This window comes from Crocuta crocuta, unplaced genomic scaffold (genome assembly GCF_008692635.1).
Source record: "Crocuta crocuta isolate KB4526 unplaced genomic scaffold, BGI_CrCroc_1.0 scaffold830, whole genome shotgun sequence".
In the NCBI taxonomy this organism is placed as follows: domain Eukaryota; kingdom Metazoa; phylum Chordata; class Mammalia; order Carnivora; family Hyaenidae; genus Crocuta; species Crocuta crocuta.
The window spans coordinates 2,265,189-2,284,335 of record NW_027531513.1 but is presented as its reverse complement, the minus strand read 5'-3'; the positions used below and the strand labels follow the sequence as shown (position 1 = coordinate 2,284,335).

At 34.8% G+C, this 19,147-nt stretch overlaps 1 protein-coding gene across 9 annotated transcripts in view; it reads left to right on the top strand.

Moving 5' to 3' along the window:
- The window catches only part of CCDC88A (coiled-coil and HOOK domain protein 88A), a 152,486-nt gene that overhangs the window by 89,943 nt on the left and 43,396 nt on the right, over positions 1-19,147 (top strand). For all 9 annotated transcript variants that reach the window (XR_013337158.1, XR_013337157.1, XR_013337156.1 and 6 more), the window contains exons 14-18: positions 2,570-2,707; positions 3,493-4,563; positions 6,033-6,160; positions 11,273-11,414; positions 14,857-15,021. Coding sequence is in view for 6 of the 9 variants with exons in the window: in XM_077772364.1 (XP_077628490.1) it covers positions 2,570-2,707; positions 3,493-4,563; positions 6,033-6,160; positions 11,273-11,414; positions 14,857-15,021 (1,644 nt within the window). In the remaining 3 variants the exon portion in view is untranslated. The remainder of the gene's footprint in view (positions 1-2,569; positions 2,708-3,492; positions 4,564-6,032; positions 6,161-11,272; positions 11,415-14,856; positions 15,022-19,147) is intronic.

Genomic DNA, 19,147 nt, shown 5'->3' with positions numbered 1-19,147 from the left:
AACATACATGATATTTTTTATCATGAATATCTCCTATCACATCTCTTCCCTGGCACGTGTTTCTGGGTCTTGGTCACAGTGAACAATACTGAAATAAATGTTCTTGTACATAAGCCATTATGAATTCGTTATTATTTCTATATGTAGTCAGCCACGTTTGGTTTTTCTTTAGATTCTGGATTTCTAGATCCAGTTATGAAAATCTCCCTAATATTTAAACCAGGGTTTTCGAACTGCACTATGCCTCAAAATCACCTTTAAGACTTGTTAAATACAAATTTCTGAGCCTCATGCCCAGAAGCTTCTAATTTGGTAGGTCTGGAACAGGAGCAAAAAAATCTCATTTCTAAGAAATTCCTGGGGCGCCTGGGTGGCTTAGTCGGTTAAGCGTCCGACTTTCGCTTAGGTCATGATCTCGCAGTTCGTGGTTTCGAGCCCCGCGTCGGGCTCTGTGCTGACTGCCAGCTCGGAGCCTGGAGCCTGTTTCAGTCTGTGACTCCCTCTCTCTCTGACCCTCCCCTGCTCACGCTGTCTCTCTCTCTCTCTCCTAGAAATAAATAAAAACATTAAAAAAAAAAAATTAAAAAAAAAAAAATTCCTGAGTGACAGTATTCCCGCTTTTTTGGAACCATGCCTTGAGAACCACTGCCTTATATTATGCAAATAGATTCCTTGATTGTCTTGCCAGATTTTTAGTCTTTTAAAACATTTTTGCATCATCTTTAACTCATTAACCAAATCTTAATAAGCATTTTTATAACCAGTTTAGTGTAAAAAGTAGAAGTGAATTAGAACTAAATAGAACTTGGAACAGTTTTATTTTGGCTGTCATTATGTATAATTGGGATTGGAATTTGTCATTTGGTTTTAAAATTAGCTTTGAATTCTAATAAATTTTTAGTGATTTTAGCATTGTTTTGTAAATTCATTATATGAGAGGTATCTTTTGTAAACTGAATGTTTTACTTGAATTCCACTGATGTATGACAACAAATGAGTTTAATTAAATAACTGTTACCCATATATTTCAGTCTTTAATGGGAGAACCAGATCATTAATTAATAGCTAAAAGCTTCCTGAACATGTTGCACTGAGTAACTGGAAAAGATTTGACTTGAGGGGCACCTGGATGACTCAGTGGGTTAAGCTTCTGGCTCCTAACTTTGGCTCAGGTCATGGTCTCACAGTTTGTGGGTTTGAGCCCCATATTGGGCTCTGCACTGGTGGTGTGGAGCCTGCTTAGGATTCTCTCTCTACCTCTCTCTCTGTCCCTCCCCCACTCAATGTGCTGTCTGTCTCTGTCAAAAAAAAAAAAAAAAGATTCAACTTGATGCTTTTGAGATATTACTAGAATGTTGTGTTCCCTATGTGATTATCTTCCATTGATATTAAAGTAGAAAAATTCAGCTTGCTTTATGTAAAGACTATTAAAATTAGACTTCTTCACTATTCTTTTAAAAGATTTTTTCAGTTTTGTTTATTTTTGAGAGAGAGAGAGAGCGCACAAGTGGGAGAGGGCAGAGGTGGGGGAGACAGAATCCGAAAAAGGCCCCAGGCTCTGAGTTGTCTGCACAGAGCCTGACCTAGGGCTCAAACTCATAAACCTTGAGATCATGACCTGAGCCGAAGTTGGATGCTTAACCAACTGAGCCACCCAGGTGCCCAAGACTTTTTCACTGTTGATATAAGGATTTAAGTAGAAGGGGAATATTTTATGTAGCTAAATTTTTATTTTCCTTTATTACTTGGTTTGAATGTATTATATAATAATGGGAAAATCAATAGTTTGGCATAATTTAAACTGGAATTTGCTATTTTATGCTTATTAACCACATACTTGATCATATCTTTGAAATGTATGTTTGAAAATAAATTTAAACCTAGACTATCACATTTACCTGAGTTTTCTTCAGCTCTATTTTTCCTCCATTATTATTTTTTTCTCCCTCTTTCCTTTTTTTTTTTTTTTTTTTTTTTAAAAGTAGGTTCCATACCCAGTGTGGAGCCCAATGCAGGGCTTCAACTCACAACCCTGAGATCAAGACCTGAGCTGAGATCAAGAGTCAGACACTTAACCAACTGTGCCACCCAGACGCCTCTCTTTCCCTTTTAAACTTAATTCCTTTCGTTTCCTCATTAAACTTACCTTTTTCTCATCTTTTATTCATGCTTTTTATATTCTCTTCTTCCTTTTTCCCTGAAATTACTTGGCTGTGATTAAAATTTTACTTTATAAGTTTCCTCAAGCCAGGAGAGTCTTTCAATAAAATTTGTGCAGTCTTCATATAGTACATAATTATCATATATTCATTTGGATTTATTTTTCTATTTAGAAGTAGAAATGTGTCCTTCATAGATGCAGAGGAAGAAAGATAGTCATGTCTGAATATTTTATACACCTGTTAAAATTAGCATGGAATGTTATTGAATTTCTCTACTCAATTCTTAAATTTTACCATTTGAGTATCAAAATTGTGTTTTAGTTTTTATTCCAAGATTATCTTTTGACGTGTTTCCATTGTTGTAAAATATTTAAAGTTACATTGTTTTTTGATTTAATTTTTTCTAGGTTGAAATTCTTGAAAATGAGATTATTCAAGAAAAACAAAGTCTTCAGAATTGTCAGAATTTAAGCAAGGATCTAATGAAGGAGAAGGCTCAGCTTGAAAAAACAATTGAAACACTTAGAGAAAATTCGGAAAGACAGGTTCATAAATTTCCTATTAAGCAATGTATTTTAAATTCTATTACTTAGCTACTTAAAGTTAGGCATTCTCACTTTATGCTTTAAGGAGACCTGGATATATTGAGTGACTTGCTATTTTACAGTTTCTATTACTTTTTTAGAAGTAAGATGATTTGTTATTACCCAAATATAATCCTCAGGCTACCTGTAAAAATAAAGTTTCTACAGAGCTCCAGAATAAAAATTCTAGAGCTAAGCATGAATCTGTATTTTTACAAGGTTCTCAGGAGATTGTTTACCAAAATTAGGCCATGTTACAAAAAATTAGTTTTCAGGTGTTTCAGAGTATTTTGTTTTCTTGATGTTTTCCAAATTAGAATTCTTACACACCCACATATATACACATAAAATATAGCACATATTTACTAAGAATTCTTTGTGTATACATTGCAACATTTAATGAAAATAAAAGCTTATATTCATAAAGAGATATGTGTGTGCATTTCACCTATATTCCTATTTGAATTTGAAACATGTAACTATATAATCTGAAGACCACTTTGATTAATATTAAATACAGCTCTCCTCACCACTTCTTTATGTTATGAACTCCCTAAGGACAGAACTTTTATGACCTGGAAGTATATGTACAGAGTGGTCTGTGACAAATACTTGTCAGAATTAAAAATATTAGCACTCTTTTATGTTCTGATTTCACTTAATTTTTCAATTGGAAAAACTGTAATTTAAAATATTTAGTTTATGCTAATTTACATTTTTAATTTTCTCCTTTTTTTTTCAATTAGATTAAAATACTGGAACAGGAAAATGAACATCTGAATCAAACTGTGTCTTCTTTGAGACAGCGGTCCCAGATAAGTGCTGAAGCAAGGGTGAAAGACATTGAAAAAGAAAATAAAGTTCTCCATGAATCTATCAAAGAAACAAGTAGCAAGTTAAGCAAGATTGAATTTGAAAAAAGACAAATTAGAAAAGAATTGGAACATTTTAAAGAGAAAGGAGAACGGGCAGAAGAACTTGAAAATGAGTTGCATCATCTAGAGAAAGAAAATGAATTGTTACAGAAAAAGATAACCAATTTAAAAATTACTTGTGAAAAAATTGAGGCCTTAGAACAAGAAAATTCAGAGCTAGAAAGAGAAAATAGAAAATTGAAAAAGACGTTAGATAGCTTTAAAAACCTTACTTTTCAGTTAGAATCCCTAGAAAAAGAGAATTCCCAACTAGATGAGGAAAACTTAGAACTACGAAGGAATGTGGAATCTTTGAAGTGTGCAAGCATGAAAATGGCTCAGCTACAACTAGAAAATAAAGAACTGGAAAGTGAAAAAGAGCAGCTTAAGAAGGGTTTAGAACTCATGAAAGCATCTTTCAAGAAAACAGAACGCTTAGAAGTTAGCTACCAGGGTTTAGATACAGAAAATCAAAGACTACAGAAAGCTCTAGAAAATAGCAATAAAAAAATTCAGCAATTAGAGAGTGAGCTACAAGACTTAGAGATGGAAAATCAAACATTGCAGAAAAACCTAGAAGAGTTAAAAATATCAAGCAAAAGACTAGAACAGCTAGAAAAAGAAAATAAATCATTAGAGCAAGAGACTTCTCAACTGGAAAAGGATAAGAAGCAACTGGAGAAGGAAAATAAAAGACTCCGACAACAAGCAGAAATAAAAGATACCACATTAGAAGAAAATAATGTGAAAATTGGAAATTTGGAAAAAGAAAACAAAACTCTTTTCAAAGAGATCAGTATTTATAAAGAATCCTGCATTCGTCTGAAAGAATTAGAGAAAGAAAATAAGGAGCTTGTGAAAAGAGCAACTATTGATATAAAAACTTTAGTTACGTTACGAGAGGTAAATACAGTTACCTAAATTTAAGGAAAAAAATTTTATATATTTAATTCAAGGCTTTGTTAAGTTTTATTGGAATCCATCAGAAATTTGCATCATCTGCTTATGGTTCAAAGTAGAAATTTGGATTTAGAATTAGAGTTTCTGAATTTTCCTACTTTTGTTATACCAAGAAGTACATGCCTATTTTATTTTTAAAATATCGTAGTATAAGGTTTCCATGTGGTATCTCACTTATTACATTATAATTTTATGTTTTATTTCAAAATAATATTAAAATATTTGATCAAGACTGTCACTGAATTCTAAAGTGTAATAGGAAGCATAATAGCTACTATTTATTGAATGCTAAATATGCCAGGCACTGGGCTAAGGACTTCAGAAATTGTATTTATTTACATAATTTTTACAGCTAATCCTCTATAGATAAGATCCCCATTAGATTAGAAAGCAAAAGAGATATTAAGTAACTTACTCAGGACACTCAGCTAATAAATAGCAAAGTTGGATTGTTGGATTCAAATCCAGATCTTTCAGACTCCAAATTCCTATGAACTATGCTCTCTAAGCCTGAGAATGCAAATCAGATTGAACTTTAAGAGTCAGCACTACACAATTGGTAGTTGCTTGGAGCTGTGTGTTGAGAAGAGTTGAAGAGTTGTGAAATTTTCTGGAGCAGATTGGCAGTAGATCCAAGTGGAACATGATGTAGATCATGTTCATGTTCTTCATAGCATACTTGGCCTCTATTTTTTTTTTTTTTTTTTTTTTTTCTATCCCTATGCTTTACTCTGTATGATAACTTTTAAGTTCAGTTAAAAAGTTTCTTTGCATTCTGGCAGAACATCATCACAGTGGGAAGTCTGCATTTCTGCTAACGAGGCATTAGGGACCCATTATTAGCTTTTTGTTTCTTTCTGTTGTTGTGCTGTCCTACAGACATGAACAAGGTTCCTCCTGTCTGAACTTCTAAGAGTGTCTCCTAGTTCTTCAAATCAGTATGTTCTTCAGATCAATATGTTAGACCTTTTCCACTGGCAGAGAGATGCTTGTGGTGGGAGAAGGGTGTTGCATACAGCATATATTCATAGGGAGAAATATGTACTAAAGTTCTAGCTCATTATTAAAAAGTTAATGGATAAGTGTTCTTTTTCTCACAACTTTCAAACCTAAAGTGTTCACAAATAAAGTTTCTCCTTTTAGTTTTTAATACAAAAAATTACAAGTAATATTAGCAAAAAATAAAAACCCCAAAAAACCGGAAAGTAAAACCATATTGTTTGAACTAGGTTATTTTGTTGCTTAACTACTTGTTAGTGATGAAGGAAAAATTTAACAATAACATTTCTGTTTTTCCTGGTTTGAATTATATATATGTATTCCTGGATAGTGGTAGTTACGATCTTGGATGAATTTCTTAGATGTTCATGGTCATGACACTTATGTGAGTCTTGCATTCCTTTTAAAATAAGGATTTGGTGTGTGAAAAATTGAAGACTCAGCAAATGAATAATGATCTCGAAAAATTAACTCATGAGCTTGAAAAGATAGGGTTAAATAAAGAGCGACTCTTGCATGATGAGCAGAGTACTGATGACAGGTGAGTATTAAATCTGTTTCACAAACAGTTAAAATTATTGTTATTTTTTTGCTCAAACCTTCTCTCCTATACTAGCTACAGAATATTTACATATTTCACCCTTTTTCTGGTTTCTCTATTCCCATAGAGAAAGTTCTATAAGAAAAAAAGTAAAAACTCAGATAAACACAACCTAATACAATAAAAATGCTAAAATGTTACTATAATAGTTACATAATAGGGAAACAAGAAGCCACTCATGTAGCAGAAGAGCAGAGACTACCTATGAAAGTCAAATGAGACATTAACAACAAACCCTCTCTCTTGAAATATGAAGTTAGTTTTTATTTGAATCATGTGCTTAAATGCCTCAATTCTTTATATTGTGTGCCAAAAGTGGACTTAAAGAGTGAGAGGAGAAATATGAAACAAAGGAAAATACGCTGAAGTAACTAAGGTATAAAAATAATGTGGAGGGGTATCTGGGTGGCTCAGTCAGTTAAGCGTCTGGTTCTTGATTTTGGCTCAGGTCATGATGTAAGGGCTCATGGTTTCAAGCCCTGTGTCAGGCTCTGTGCTGACAGCATGGAGCCTACTTAGGATTCTTTCTTTCTCTCTCTTTCTGCCTCTCCTTCTCTATTTCTCTCTCTCTCTCTCTCTCTCTCTCTCTCTCTCTCTCTCTCTCTCAAAAGAAGTAAACATGAAAAAGAAAATAATGTGGAATGGGCCGCCTGGGTGGCTTAGTCTGTTAAGCATCTGAGTCTTGATCTTGGCTCAGGTCTTGATCTTATGGTTGTGAATTCAAGCCCCACATTGGGCTCCACACTGGGCATGAAGCCTACTTTAAAAAATAATAAAAATAATGTGGAAAAGTAAGGTGACAAACAATAAAAAATTACGTTATATGCCCTTTAATTTCGAGAATGATTAATATAAGGTTAAAAAATTATTCTCCCATGGTAATTACAGTCTTTCAAACTGTTAATCAGATTTTTTATTTTAGTATGTTTTATTTTGGTTTTTTTCTTTGAGGATGAAATAAATGTTTTATTTTATTTTATTTTATTTTTTTTACAAATAGTTTATTGTCAAATTAGTTTCCACATAACACTCAGTGCTCATCCCCACAAATGCCCTCCTCCATGCCCATCCCCCCTCCCCCCCACACCCATCGGTCCTCAGTTTTTGTCAGCATTCAAGAGTCTCTCATGGTTTGCCTCTCTCCCTTTCCCCCACCATTTCCCCCCTTCTTCTCCCCCTTGTTCCTCCGTCAGGTTCCTCCTAATCCTCCTATATGTGCAAACATATGATATTTGTCCTTCTCTGCCTGACTTATTTCGCTCAGCATAACACCCTCAAGGTCCATCCATGTTGCTACACATGGCCAGATTTCATTGTTTCTCATTGCCATGTAGTATTCCATGGTATAGATAAACCACATCTTCTTGATCCATTCATCTGTTGATGGACACTTAGGCTCTTTCCATGTTTTAGCTATTCTGGAGAGTGCTGCTATGAACCAGTTAATCAGATTTTTTAAGTAGTCTACAATTTAGCCATGCGATTCCAGCTAGACTGGAAGTGTATATTGTTAAAAATACAGTTTTTGTAGACTAGATTTTAATTCATTGGAATTTTTTAGTAGAATTTGTATTTTATTGTCTACCCATTGTTAGTTATAGTATTTATATTCTATATTAAATAAATGTATATAGGAAAAATTAATGCTGATTATTTGAGATTTATCTTTATCATTTTGAAAATATTCAGAGTTAAGAATATGTTGGTTTATACTCAAATATTCTGTAATAACAAATAGAAGTAATTTGAGGCATTAGTTCTAGCACTGAATTCAAGTAACTGTAATTGGGTTAATCATACAGCTGTTCCATGAAAACCTTTTTATTTGAGTTAAATAGATAGTTAAGGACCAATTTAGTTGACTGCCTCTTAATATAGATACTGAATATGCATCTCTTCTTTATTTAAACAGATTTATTACCTGTCATGTGTATGTAAGACATTTAAATAGCAGAGGGGAAAAAACAAACAATAAACCATGTAGCTACCCTAACCTACCCTTTTAGAACCCAACTGTAGATGGGTCTTTCATATTGTTTGGCACCTCTTCTCAAGCCTTAATTCAGACAGCTACTCACTGTTAACTGAGCTCTTAAAAATGATCACCAAGCATCAAAGAAATGATAATGTTTCAACTGAACCTTAAAGAATGACTGAACCATGCAAGGTGGAAGTGGTGTGGAAGGGCATTCCATGCAAATAAAGCACAAAGATGTGTTGAGAATTTTTTTCTTTTTTTTCTTTTTTTAATGTTTTTTTAAAAGTTATTTCTGAGAGAGAGTGAGCAGGGGAGGGTCAGAGGGAGAGGGAGACACAATCTGAAACAGGCTTCAGGTTCTGAGCTAGCTGTCAGCACAAAGCCCGATGCGGGGCTTGAACCCACGAACCACAAGATCATGACCTGAGACAAAGTCAGAGGCTTAACCGACTGAGCCACCCAGGCACCCTGAGAACTTTTTTTCTGTTTTGAGAAAGAGAATCTGCAAATGGGGGAGAGGAGTAAACAGAAAGAGGGGGAGAGAGAGAGTCTCAAGTTGGCTCCAGCTCAGCACAGAGCCTAACACAGGTCTCGATCCCATGACCCTGGGATCATGACCTAAGCTGAAAAGCAAAAGTCATACACTCAACCAGCTGACACACCCAGGCACCCACTTAGAGTGATGTGAAAGATGAATTAGAAAGGGGCGCTTGGGTGGCTCAGTTTGTTAAGCATCCTTCTCTTGATTTCAGCTCAGCTCATGGTCTCACAGTTCATTGAGTTCGAGCTCTGCATCAGGCTCTGCACTCACAGTATAGAGCTTCCTTGGGATTCTCTCTCCCTCTTTTTGCCCCTCTCCCACTCGTGTGTGCGTTCTCGTTCTCTCTCTCTCTCTCTCTCAAAATACTTTTTTAAAAAAGGAAGATGGATTAGAAAAAGGGCAAAGTGGAGGCAAAGAGATCAGTTAGGAAGCTATTGAAATAGTTTAGACAAGATGTGATTTGTTCATTAGTCTACATTTATGTATATAATGAAAGCATTAGAAATAGAAATAAAGGTATATATTGAACTCAGTGTTTTAGGAAATGAAATTGAGACCATGATCAAATTCGGTCGATAAGGAAAAGAAGTGTCTTAATTAAGCCACTAAACCAGCTTCTTTCTTAACCATTACATTAATCTTAGCGTCACAAAGAAAATAAAAGTTTACAGACATAAATTCTTTTAACATTTCATCCCTTCTGTCTTGGAATTTATGTATATCTACATCTGTCTTTACCTCTAATCTCAGATGGTGTTCCTATTAGTCTAACCTTTTCATCTTTCTCATTAGTGTCATTCTCTCTGACCCTTTAAAGTTACAATTAAAATATTATTCTTTCCATAAAGGAATAGGTAGTCTAGGTTATGGATTTCAATGTATAAATAGGTGGAATGCAACAAAGTAAATTTAGTGATAGAGTTACAAATAGAGTGCTAAGGGATCATTCTAGTCTTTCTTTTTTAACAGCTGTTTTCCTGTGTCTTTCAATATACAGTAAAACCTTGGGTTGCAAGTATAATTCATTCTGGAAACATGGCTTGTAATCCACAGTACTGACATATCAAAGCACATTTCAAGAACCATTGGCTCGGTTGTGATCATGTGATGTTTAGCATCATGTACTACTTGTTTTGCAAGACATTGCTGGTTTATCAAGTTAAAATTTATTAGAAATGTTTCCTCAACTTGCAGAACACTTGTAGAACAAGTTATAACCCAAGGTTTTAACTGTAGTTTCCTAAGGTTATGTTCTCAGGCCTCTTAATCATTTGTTCTGTATGCTATGCATTGCCATCCATCATCTTATCTGACAGTCACATTATTCTCTGCTTAGTGGACATCTCTAGCTGGACAGTTTATAGGCAACTCAGGCATCTGATATTCAATATATCCAAAGTTAGATTCATTAAATGCTTTAAAAATATGTGTTGACTCAAGCCAATACCAAAATGAATGAGATTTGTTCTCTGTGCTCATTGAACTTAAAAACTGGCCATGGAGGAGAAGAAGGAGAGAAGTAGTGGGGAAGAGGGAGGGAGACAAACCATAAGAGACTTGAATGCTGAGAACAAACCGAGGGCTGATGGGGGTGGGGGGGAAGGGAAGGGGGGTGATGGGCATGGAGGAGGGCACTTGTAGGGATGAGCAATGGGTGTTAATATGGAAACCAACTTGACAAACTATTTTTTAAAAATAATAAATAAAAGAAATTTTTAAAAACTGGTTAAGCAGAGTTGTGTGTGTGTGTAAAACTGGTTAAGTGTGTGTGTGTATGTATGTGTGTGTACACAAATTACAGTGAAAGGCAGAATGTGACAAAATTTCTCATATATGTACTTTAGGTTTTTATTTGGTTTAGTCATTAGGTTCTCAGGTGTAAGAATCAGTCATAATCTTCTTTAGTTTGTGATTCACTCTCAAACTGTGTTCATTTTTGTAAAAAATTTATTAACTGCAAATAATGTAATTATTAATAAAACCACCATTCAAAAAGATAACTGAAATATTGGTATTCACATTTGCCTCTTCCTACTCTCTTACCAGTATCTAGGATCTTTGGTCTATCATTCCCTTTCTAAAATACTTTGCAAGTACTCTACCCTTCTGTAAGTTTTAAGCTTAACTACACCTATCTCCTTATATAAATACCTTAACACACTCATATCATAGACAAATGCTTAATAATATAATAAACCCATCTACTTCTTATCCTATAGACTCTATCTATCCTTATAAAATTAGAAAATTTTGGGACTTAAATCTTCCAGATGCCTTTTTTGAGCATAAATTTTTGCTTTTGACAATCGAGGCTCTAATTTGGAGCTCCATTGACTCAGTTGAGTTTTGTTTTTTCCTTTTTTATAACCAGGAATAGTTTAAAGGGGGGAATGGAGCAATAGAATAATTTCCCTCTTAAAAAAATGCTATTTCATAAGACCTCTTTATGGTAACAGTGTCTATGGTCATAATGATCTTTAAAAATAACTTTTGACCTCCAGTGATGAACTCTGTTATTTTTGTACTTGGATAGCAGGTACAAGCTTTTGGAATCAAAATTAGAATCTACTCTAAAGAAGTCTCTTGAAATTAAAGAAGAAAAAATTGCTGCTTTAGAAGCTCGATTAGAAGAATCCACAAATTATAACCAGCAGTTGCGCCAAGAACTTAAAACAGTAAGTGATTTCCGTGGAAGGAATTTTAATTGTCAAATATTTGGACAGAAAAATATAAAGTAGGAAACAAAAAGCAACATCATTAGTATTTTGTCTTTTTCTTAAATTTGAGAGTAACAGATCTTGGTTCTTTTAGTTTATAACAAACTATATTTACCGTAATTTATGAAATTCTGTTTCATGTGCATACGTCCCCCATGCAGTAAGAGGCATATCAGTATTGTGGGAATGGTATGGAGAAGAGGTAGTCTTACTCCATTGGGAAAAGCTTTCAGTGTGATACTGACACTTCACTCTGACACACTTCTATTGAAAATCCAGATAAAAGTTTGATAGGCAAAGATAGGGTTTGAGGATACCAAGTAGAGGCAAATAGTATGTGTGGTATATGAAAGCACCTGATCTCATAAATATGAGGTTTTTTCCCAGATCTGTTTTCTTGTGATGTTTGGAGTAATTCTGTTGAAATAAGCAAGGCAAGAGCAGTCAGACATTCAGATTGACAAGATTACTGTGGGCCACATTTAGAACCACTTGGTTCTAAATACAAATATATAGCCAGGCATTGTCAGGGGTCCCTCTTAATATAATTGTCTGAGAGTCATATTCCCACCAGATGACCGTTCAAGTGCAAGACGATGGAATTCACATTGAACTTGCAGGAGCTGCCCTTGCTTTGAGACTTTATGCTCCATAGTAGTCATCATCTCTTGCAAAAACCCTGAAGGCATAGGTATAAGATCTCTACAATGGATATACTAATTTTAAGAGTTGTTGCAGTCAGAGAAGTTTAAAGATACAGACTCCTATTAGGTATTTCTAGTTCTTCTAGTCCAAATATAATTTACCAGTTAGGTAATTTTTCTCACATGCAAGCTTGCCTGGTAACAGAATGTTCCAATTTTTTCAGATTTCCAAAGACCATTACCAAAGATGAATTTCCCATGCAGAAAAGGAAAAAGATTTTGTTCCCCATTTGCCCATACCATCATTGTTATTTGTTCCATGAAATATATATTGTTACAGAAGAAACTCTAGAATTTTGCATAGTTAACATAAAGGATTATCCAAAAAAATAAAGTAAAATTTGGTGTCAGATTTAATTAATCTGCACTATCTCGGTTATAAGAAAGTCAACTTGATGAAGCTACTCAACCAGAAAGTAATTGGGTTTTGGGTGTGGGTTAGTATACATGTATTTCAAGTCTAGAAGGCAGAGATTCAAAATGCCATCATTGTCTTCCATCTCCAGCCATTTTGGCATAACTATTACTGGACTAGCTTCCTGCCATTCAACTGGAATTAAACAGTTCTGGCTCTTTATACTATTATCACCTGAAGGCTATGAAAGTTAAGTATGAGTTGAATGCCTGAAGTAACTGCTACAATAGTATGACCAAAAAGGTATGGCTAATATGCCAGCAAAGAAAATAAAATAGAATTATAAAAAACCCAAAAAACAGAAAAAGAAAAAATGAGGAACAAAGTACAGATTGGACAAATAGAAAATGTAATAACAAATGGTAGTTTTAAACCAAACCAGATCAATAATCACATTAAATATAAAAGGTCTAAACACCTTTTAACAGTTGAGAGACTGAGGTTAATAAATAAAGTAAAAAGGCATGACACACCTATATGCTGCCTCTAAGAAACCTCGATGGAAAATATGTCATTTTTTATATGAACATAAATCAGGGATTCTGATTAATGATATATAAGGTAAAGGGACAATTGTTGAAATGTAGTTATAAGAACAATGGGCTAAAAAAAATAAGCTTTGGGGCGCCTGGGTGGCTTAGTCGGTTAAGCATCCGACTTTCGCTTAGGTCATGATCTCGCAGTTTGTGGGTTCGAGCCCCGCGTCGGGCTCTGTGCTGACTGCCAGCTCAGAGCCTGGAGCCTGTTTCAGAGTCTGTAACCCTCTCTCTCTGACCCTCCCCTACTCACGCTCTCTCTCTCTCTCTCTCTCCTAGAAATAAATACAACATTAAAAAAATTTTTTTAAAAATCTTTGTGTATTACTCTGAGCTCTCCTTCTTAATAATGGCATAAGTCTGTAGTCTTTATAAGCTTAGAAAAAAACATGCTGTGGAAAATTCATGTAAAATGGGAGACAAGAAATGATGTCACTCTTCTGTAATTAGGGTATTCAAAGTAATTTTAAAAACCCTGAAAACTGTAAAGTTAGGATCCCAAAACATCTATTCGATCATTCAGCCATGCTTTAAATTATATTCTATCTAGGGCAGCTTTTGTCTTCAGTCTCCCTTCATTATTTTCTAACTCCATAATAGCAAAGTTTATTGTTTTGAGTCATAAGCTTCCTAAAGATTGCTTTAGATGTTGAATTATTTTATTCTATTTTTATTTTAAATTAATTTATTTAGAGAGAGAAAGAGGGAGAGAACACATGTGCATGTGCACAAGTGTGGAAGGGTCAGAAAGAGGGAGAGAGAATCCTAAGCAGGCTCCATGCTGACAATGCTGGATGCTGGGCTCGATCTCATGGACTGTGGGATCATGGCCTGACCTGAAATCAGTCGTCAGATGCTCAACCAAATGAGCCACCCGGTCCCCCTAGATGTTTAATTATTTGAAACATTTATGTTTTTGCCTTAATATAAAGTTTGGGCTTTAATTTAGAAATTAAGTATAAATGTCTCCTCGGAAAATGTAATGATCCAAGATAAGTATAATAATAATCAGTCTAAATTGAGAGCTATTAAGTTAATCAGTAATTTTGGTAATGTAAGATTACCCAGTTGTTAGTATTGAGTGGGCTTTCTTAAAGTAGGATTTAGTCATACTCACAGCAGAAAACCCTGGGTAAGATATATCCTTGGATTGTTCACTTTCTATAAAATGTAGTCATTATATGTGGTTTAGAATCTGAATAAAGAAGTCATTAATTTTATCTGTTAATATAACTCATTCTGAGTAACATATCCTTCTTACATGAGCAGACATACACAGATACTTCTTCAACTTTTGGTATCTTTTTAGAAATAATTATTATATGTCAAGTCTTCATTTGTTCTTTACATGGGGATCTCTGAAATCTCTAAATCAGCTATACATATGTCAGAAAACCCAATTATTAATATTTAACAACATGTCTTTATCCAGTTAATACATTCTTCATCATAAAAAAACAGGATCTGAAATTACAGAATATATTATTAGAGTATAAGCAGAGTGTATTTAATATTTTCCAGAAGGAAAGGATTTGCACTTTACAAAGCATAAATTGTGATCATGATAGTAATGGTAGTCATACATATTATTTATCACAGTTTTACATGAAGTGTCTTTCATATTCACTAGACCAGTGCAGAGTGTAATTGTGAGAGGTAATATTTTGGTGATTTTTTTCTCCCCATTAAAATATATGTATTTATGTATTTTTCTCCCCATTATAATATTTTAAATAAAATATTAGGTGAAAAAGAACTATGAAGCTCTCAAACAGAGACAAGATGAAGAAAGGATGGTTCAGAGCTCTCCTCCAACTTCTGGTGAAGACAACAAATGGGAGCGAGAAAGTCAAGAAACGACTAGAGAGCTTCTGAAAGTTAAAGACAGATTAATTGAAGTAGAAAGAAATGTAAGTATTTTTAAATTTTTGTAGGAATAAGAATTTTTAGAAGTTATACATCATTGGATGTATAACTCAGAAAACATTTTTAATCTGATTTTGGAGCTTTGTTCATTTATACTTTCTTGACTGATTTATTTTACAATGTAATAAAGGACTGAAGAGTAATAATTTAATATACATTTCTACATCACCCTCATATAAGTCCACCAGCATGCTTTGTCACCTCTTGTGAAAATAGACCCCAAGCCATTCTACTTCTGTCCTCTTGCTGCTGCTGCCACTCTCGTCTCCGGTGCTATCATGTCTCATCTGGATGACAGAATATCCTCCCAGGGCTGTCTTCCCCCTTCCACGCCTGGCGCAGTCTAACCCATTCCTGTTACAGTAGACAGAGTTGTGTTTTAAAACATAAACTTAGTCTTACCACTTTTCTACTTAAAATCTGAAATGGCTTCCCCTTCCAATTAGAGTAAAATCCGGGGCCACCTGGGTGGCTCAGTTGGTTAAGTGTCTGATTATGGCTCAGGTCATGATCTCACACTTCCTGAGTTCATGGGGCTTGAAGCTTGGAGCCTGCTTTGGATTCTGTGTCTCCCTCTCTCTGCCCTTCCGTGCTCATGATCACTGTCTTACTCTCAAAAATAAAATAAAATTTAAAAAATTTACAGGCACCTGGGTGGCCTAGTTAGTTGAGCATCTGACTCCAGCTCAGGTCATGATCTCATGGTTCATAGGTTCGAGCCCCGTGTTGGGCTCTGTGCTAACAGCTAGCTCGGAGCCTGGAGCCTGTCTTCGGATTCTGTGTCTCTCCCTCTCTCTGACCCTCCCCTGCTCACACTGTCTCTGTCTCTCAAAAATAAATTTTAAAAAAATAAAAATTAAAAAAATATATAAAATTCAAATTTTTCAGTGTCCTGTAAAATCATTTCTGACTTTGTCCTGCCTGTATTGTTGGCCTTATACCATACCACTCTTCCACCCCCTCTGTTTATTAATCTGGAGATAGTATTACTATACTCGATACCTGGAAAACACAAAACAATGCCTGGTATATAACAAGTAAATTAATTCTAGTCCTATTGACCTTCTCTGTTTGCTCCAGACCTTTATGTTTGTGTCCTCTACCTGGAACACATGGCTAGCTTCCCTCAGTATCCAGGCCTCACATGACACATCTCCTGAGAGAGGTCTTTCCGGACCCCTCCCTCAGTCAAGTAGCTATTCTAATCTAAGCCATTTAATATCAAGCCACTGCCTTATTTAGTTTCTTCATAGCACATTTCACTAGTGAAATCATATTATTTCTTAATTTTTTGGTTGTCTAATTGAAAAAAGCTCCTTAAAAGCAGAAAGCTTGTCTTTCTTTTTTCCCCACTGTCCTTCAGTATGTAGACTTAAGCCTTGTGGATAGCAGACACAGTAAATATTCTCTGAGTGAGTTGGAGAAATACTTGACAAGGAACACTAATCAAATAAATTTACCAAACATTTATCCTCTAACGATGAATGAGCTTTTGGAATATATATGCTAACAGGTAAAATAGTTGTGGTTGTTGCTATTGTGTTTTAATGTAACATGTTTTGCAAACTTTAAAGCCATATGCCAAAATTTAATTTCCTACAGTGTTGATTCGTACTTTTTCATCCAGAAGTAATCACTAAACAGTTTTCCTAGAAAAATGATTTATCTTTATATAAAAGTAGATTTCTTTTGGGGTGCCGGGGTGGCTCAGTCCATTAAGCATCAGACTTCGGGTCAGGTCATGATCTCATGGTTCATGGGTGCGAGCCCCGCATCGGGTTCTGTGCTGACAGCTCAGAGCCTGGAGCCTGTTTCAGATTCTGTGTCTCCCTTTCTCTCTCTGCCCTCCCCCCGCCCACCCCACTCGTGCTTGGTCTCTCTGTGTCTCAAAAATAAACAGAAATTTTTTTTAAAAAGTAGATTTCTTTTTTTTGTCCAAGATTTAAATTCTAGTTACTTAATATACAATATACTAGTTTCAGGTGTAGGATTTAGTGATTCCTTACTTATATATAATACCCCATGTTCGTCACAAGTGTCCTCCTTAATACCCATCACCCATTTAACCTATCACCATGCCCTCCTCCCCTTCACCAACCCTCAGTTTGTTATCTGTAGTTAAAAGTCTGTTTTCTGGTTTGCCCCTTTTGTTTCTTACTCCTGTGTTCATCTGTTACATTTCTTAAAGTCTACATATGAGTGAAATCATACAGTATTTGTCTTTCTCTGAATGACTTATTTTGCTTAGCCTAATACCCTCTAGCTCCATCTACGTGGTGGCAAATGGTAAGATTTCATTCTTTTTAATGGCCAAATAATATTCTGTCATACATATAAACTCCTTTTTTCTTTTTTGATTTTTTTTTTTAAGTTTTATTTATTTCTGAGAGAGAGTAGGAGAGGGGCAGAGAGAGAGGGAGAGAGAAAATCCCAAGCAGGCTCCACTCTGTCAGCACAGAGCCTGATGTGGGGCTCAAACTCATGTACCGTAAGATCGTGACCTGAACTGAGATCAAGAGTCTGAAGCTTAACTGACTGAACCACCCAGGCATCCCTATATGCCACAACTTCTTTATCCATTCATCAGTCAGCGGACATTTGGGCTCTTTCCGTAATTTGGGTATTGTTGATAGCACTGCTGTAAACATCAAGGTGGATGTATCCTTTTGAATCAGTGATTTGGTATCCTTGGGTAAATACCCAGTAGTGCAATTGCTGAATCATAGGGTAGTTCTATTTTTAACTTTTTGAGAAACCTCCATACTGTTTTCCAGAGTGGCTATACGAGTTTGCATACCCACCAACAGTGTAAAAGTGTCCCCCTTTTCTCTGAATCCTCTCCAACATCTGTGTTCTGTGTTGTTAATTTAAGCCATTCTGAGAGGTGTGAGGTGGTATCTCATTGTAGTTTTGATTTATATTTCCCTGATGATGAGTGATATTGAGCATCTTTTCATGTGTTTGTTAGCCATCTGTATGTCTGGGAGGGTATTTCTTTTACAAAGTCATATCTGTGGGATCTGCTATACAATATTTCTATTTGCATTTTTCAATTATGTTATTTTGGGGATCTCTCTATTTTAGGCAAATATAGATTTATCTCATTTTGTTTAGTGAACACATATTATTCTGTAGTATGGATGTTAATTTAAATAAATCCCACATTAATGGACATTGAGGTTATTTTCAGATCTTGCTGCAATGAAAATCTATGTATAATATGTTCCTGACAGTGGAATCTATAGGCCAGAGGGTATATATACATATCTCTGTATGTATGTACGTGTATAATTTTAACTGATATCATCATATTAGCCTAATCAGATTAGTTTTCAATCCTTCTAATAGAGTACCTATTTTTTTAGATATACGTTTGGTATTACCAGCTTTTTAATTTTTATTAAAACAGAAAGAAAATATTTTAAATTGTATGTTTTAAATTGGTGAGCTATTTTACGTCTTTATATATTTATCAGCTGTATATGAATGCCTATTTTTAATAATTCAGTGATTATATATATATATACATATATATATACACATAGACACACACCTTCATCATATATATATATACACATAGACACACACTTGGACTAATAACTATTTCAGAAAAACTTGTAAGGGTCTGTAAGGTAAATCTCTTTTCCCATTGACTTCCTTTGTAAATTTCTATTGGAAAAATAGTACTTAGTTGCCATATTTTAGCCATTTTATTTTAGATGATGATTTGTAAAGATGGCTAACCCTATATTAGACTGGTAATTTTGATGTTTTTGCCAGTGTATTTACTAACCTCATAGCTTCTCCATTGTAAATTTGTTCCTGCTCTGAGATATCCTTTCTACTCTCTTTTATTCTTTTATAGACTATAGGAGTTTTTCCTTTTCCTGTAGGGATACCCAGACTTACCATTAGAACTTGTACATTTTGGTTTATTAAAACCTGAACTACAGAGTACTTAACATACATAAGTGGAAAATGGTTCACTTCTTTGGTGTATTAAGATAATATATAAATACATTAGTGGTTCTATATTACTTTTTTTTTTTTTTAATTTATTTCTGGGAGAGAGAGACAGACAGCGTGAGTAGGGGAGGGTCAGAGAGAGAG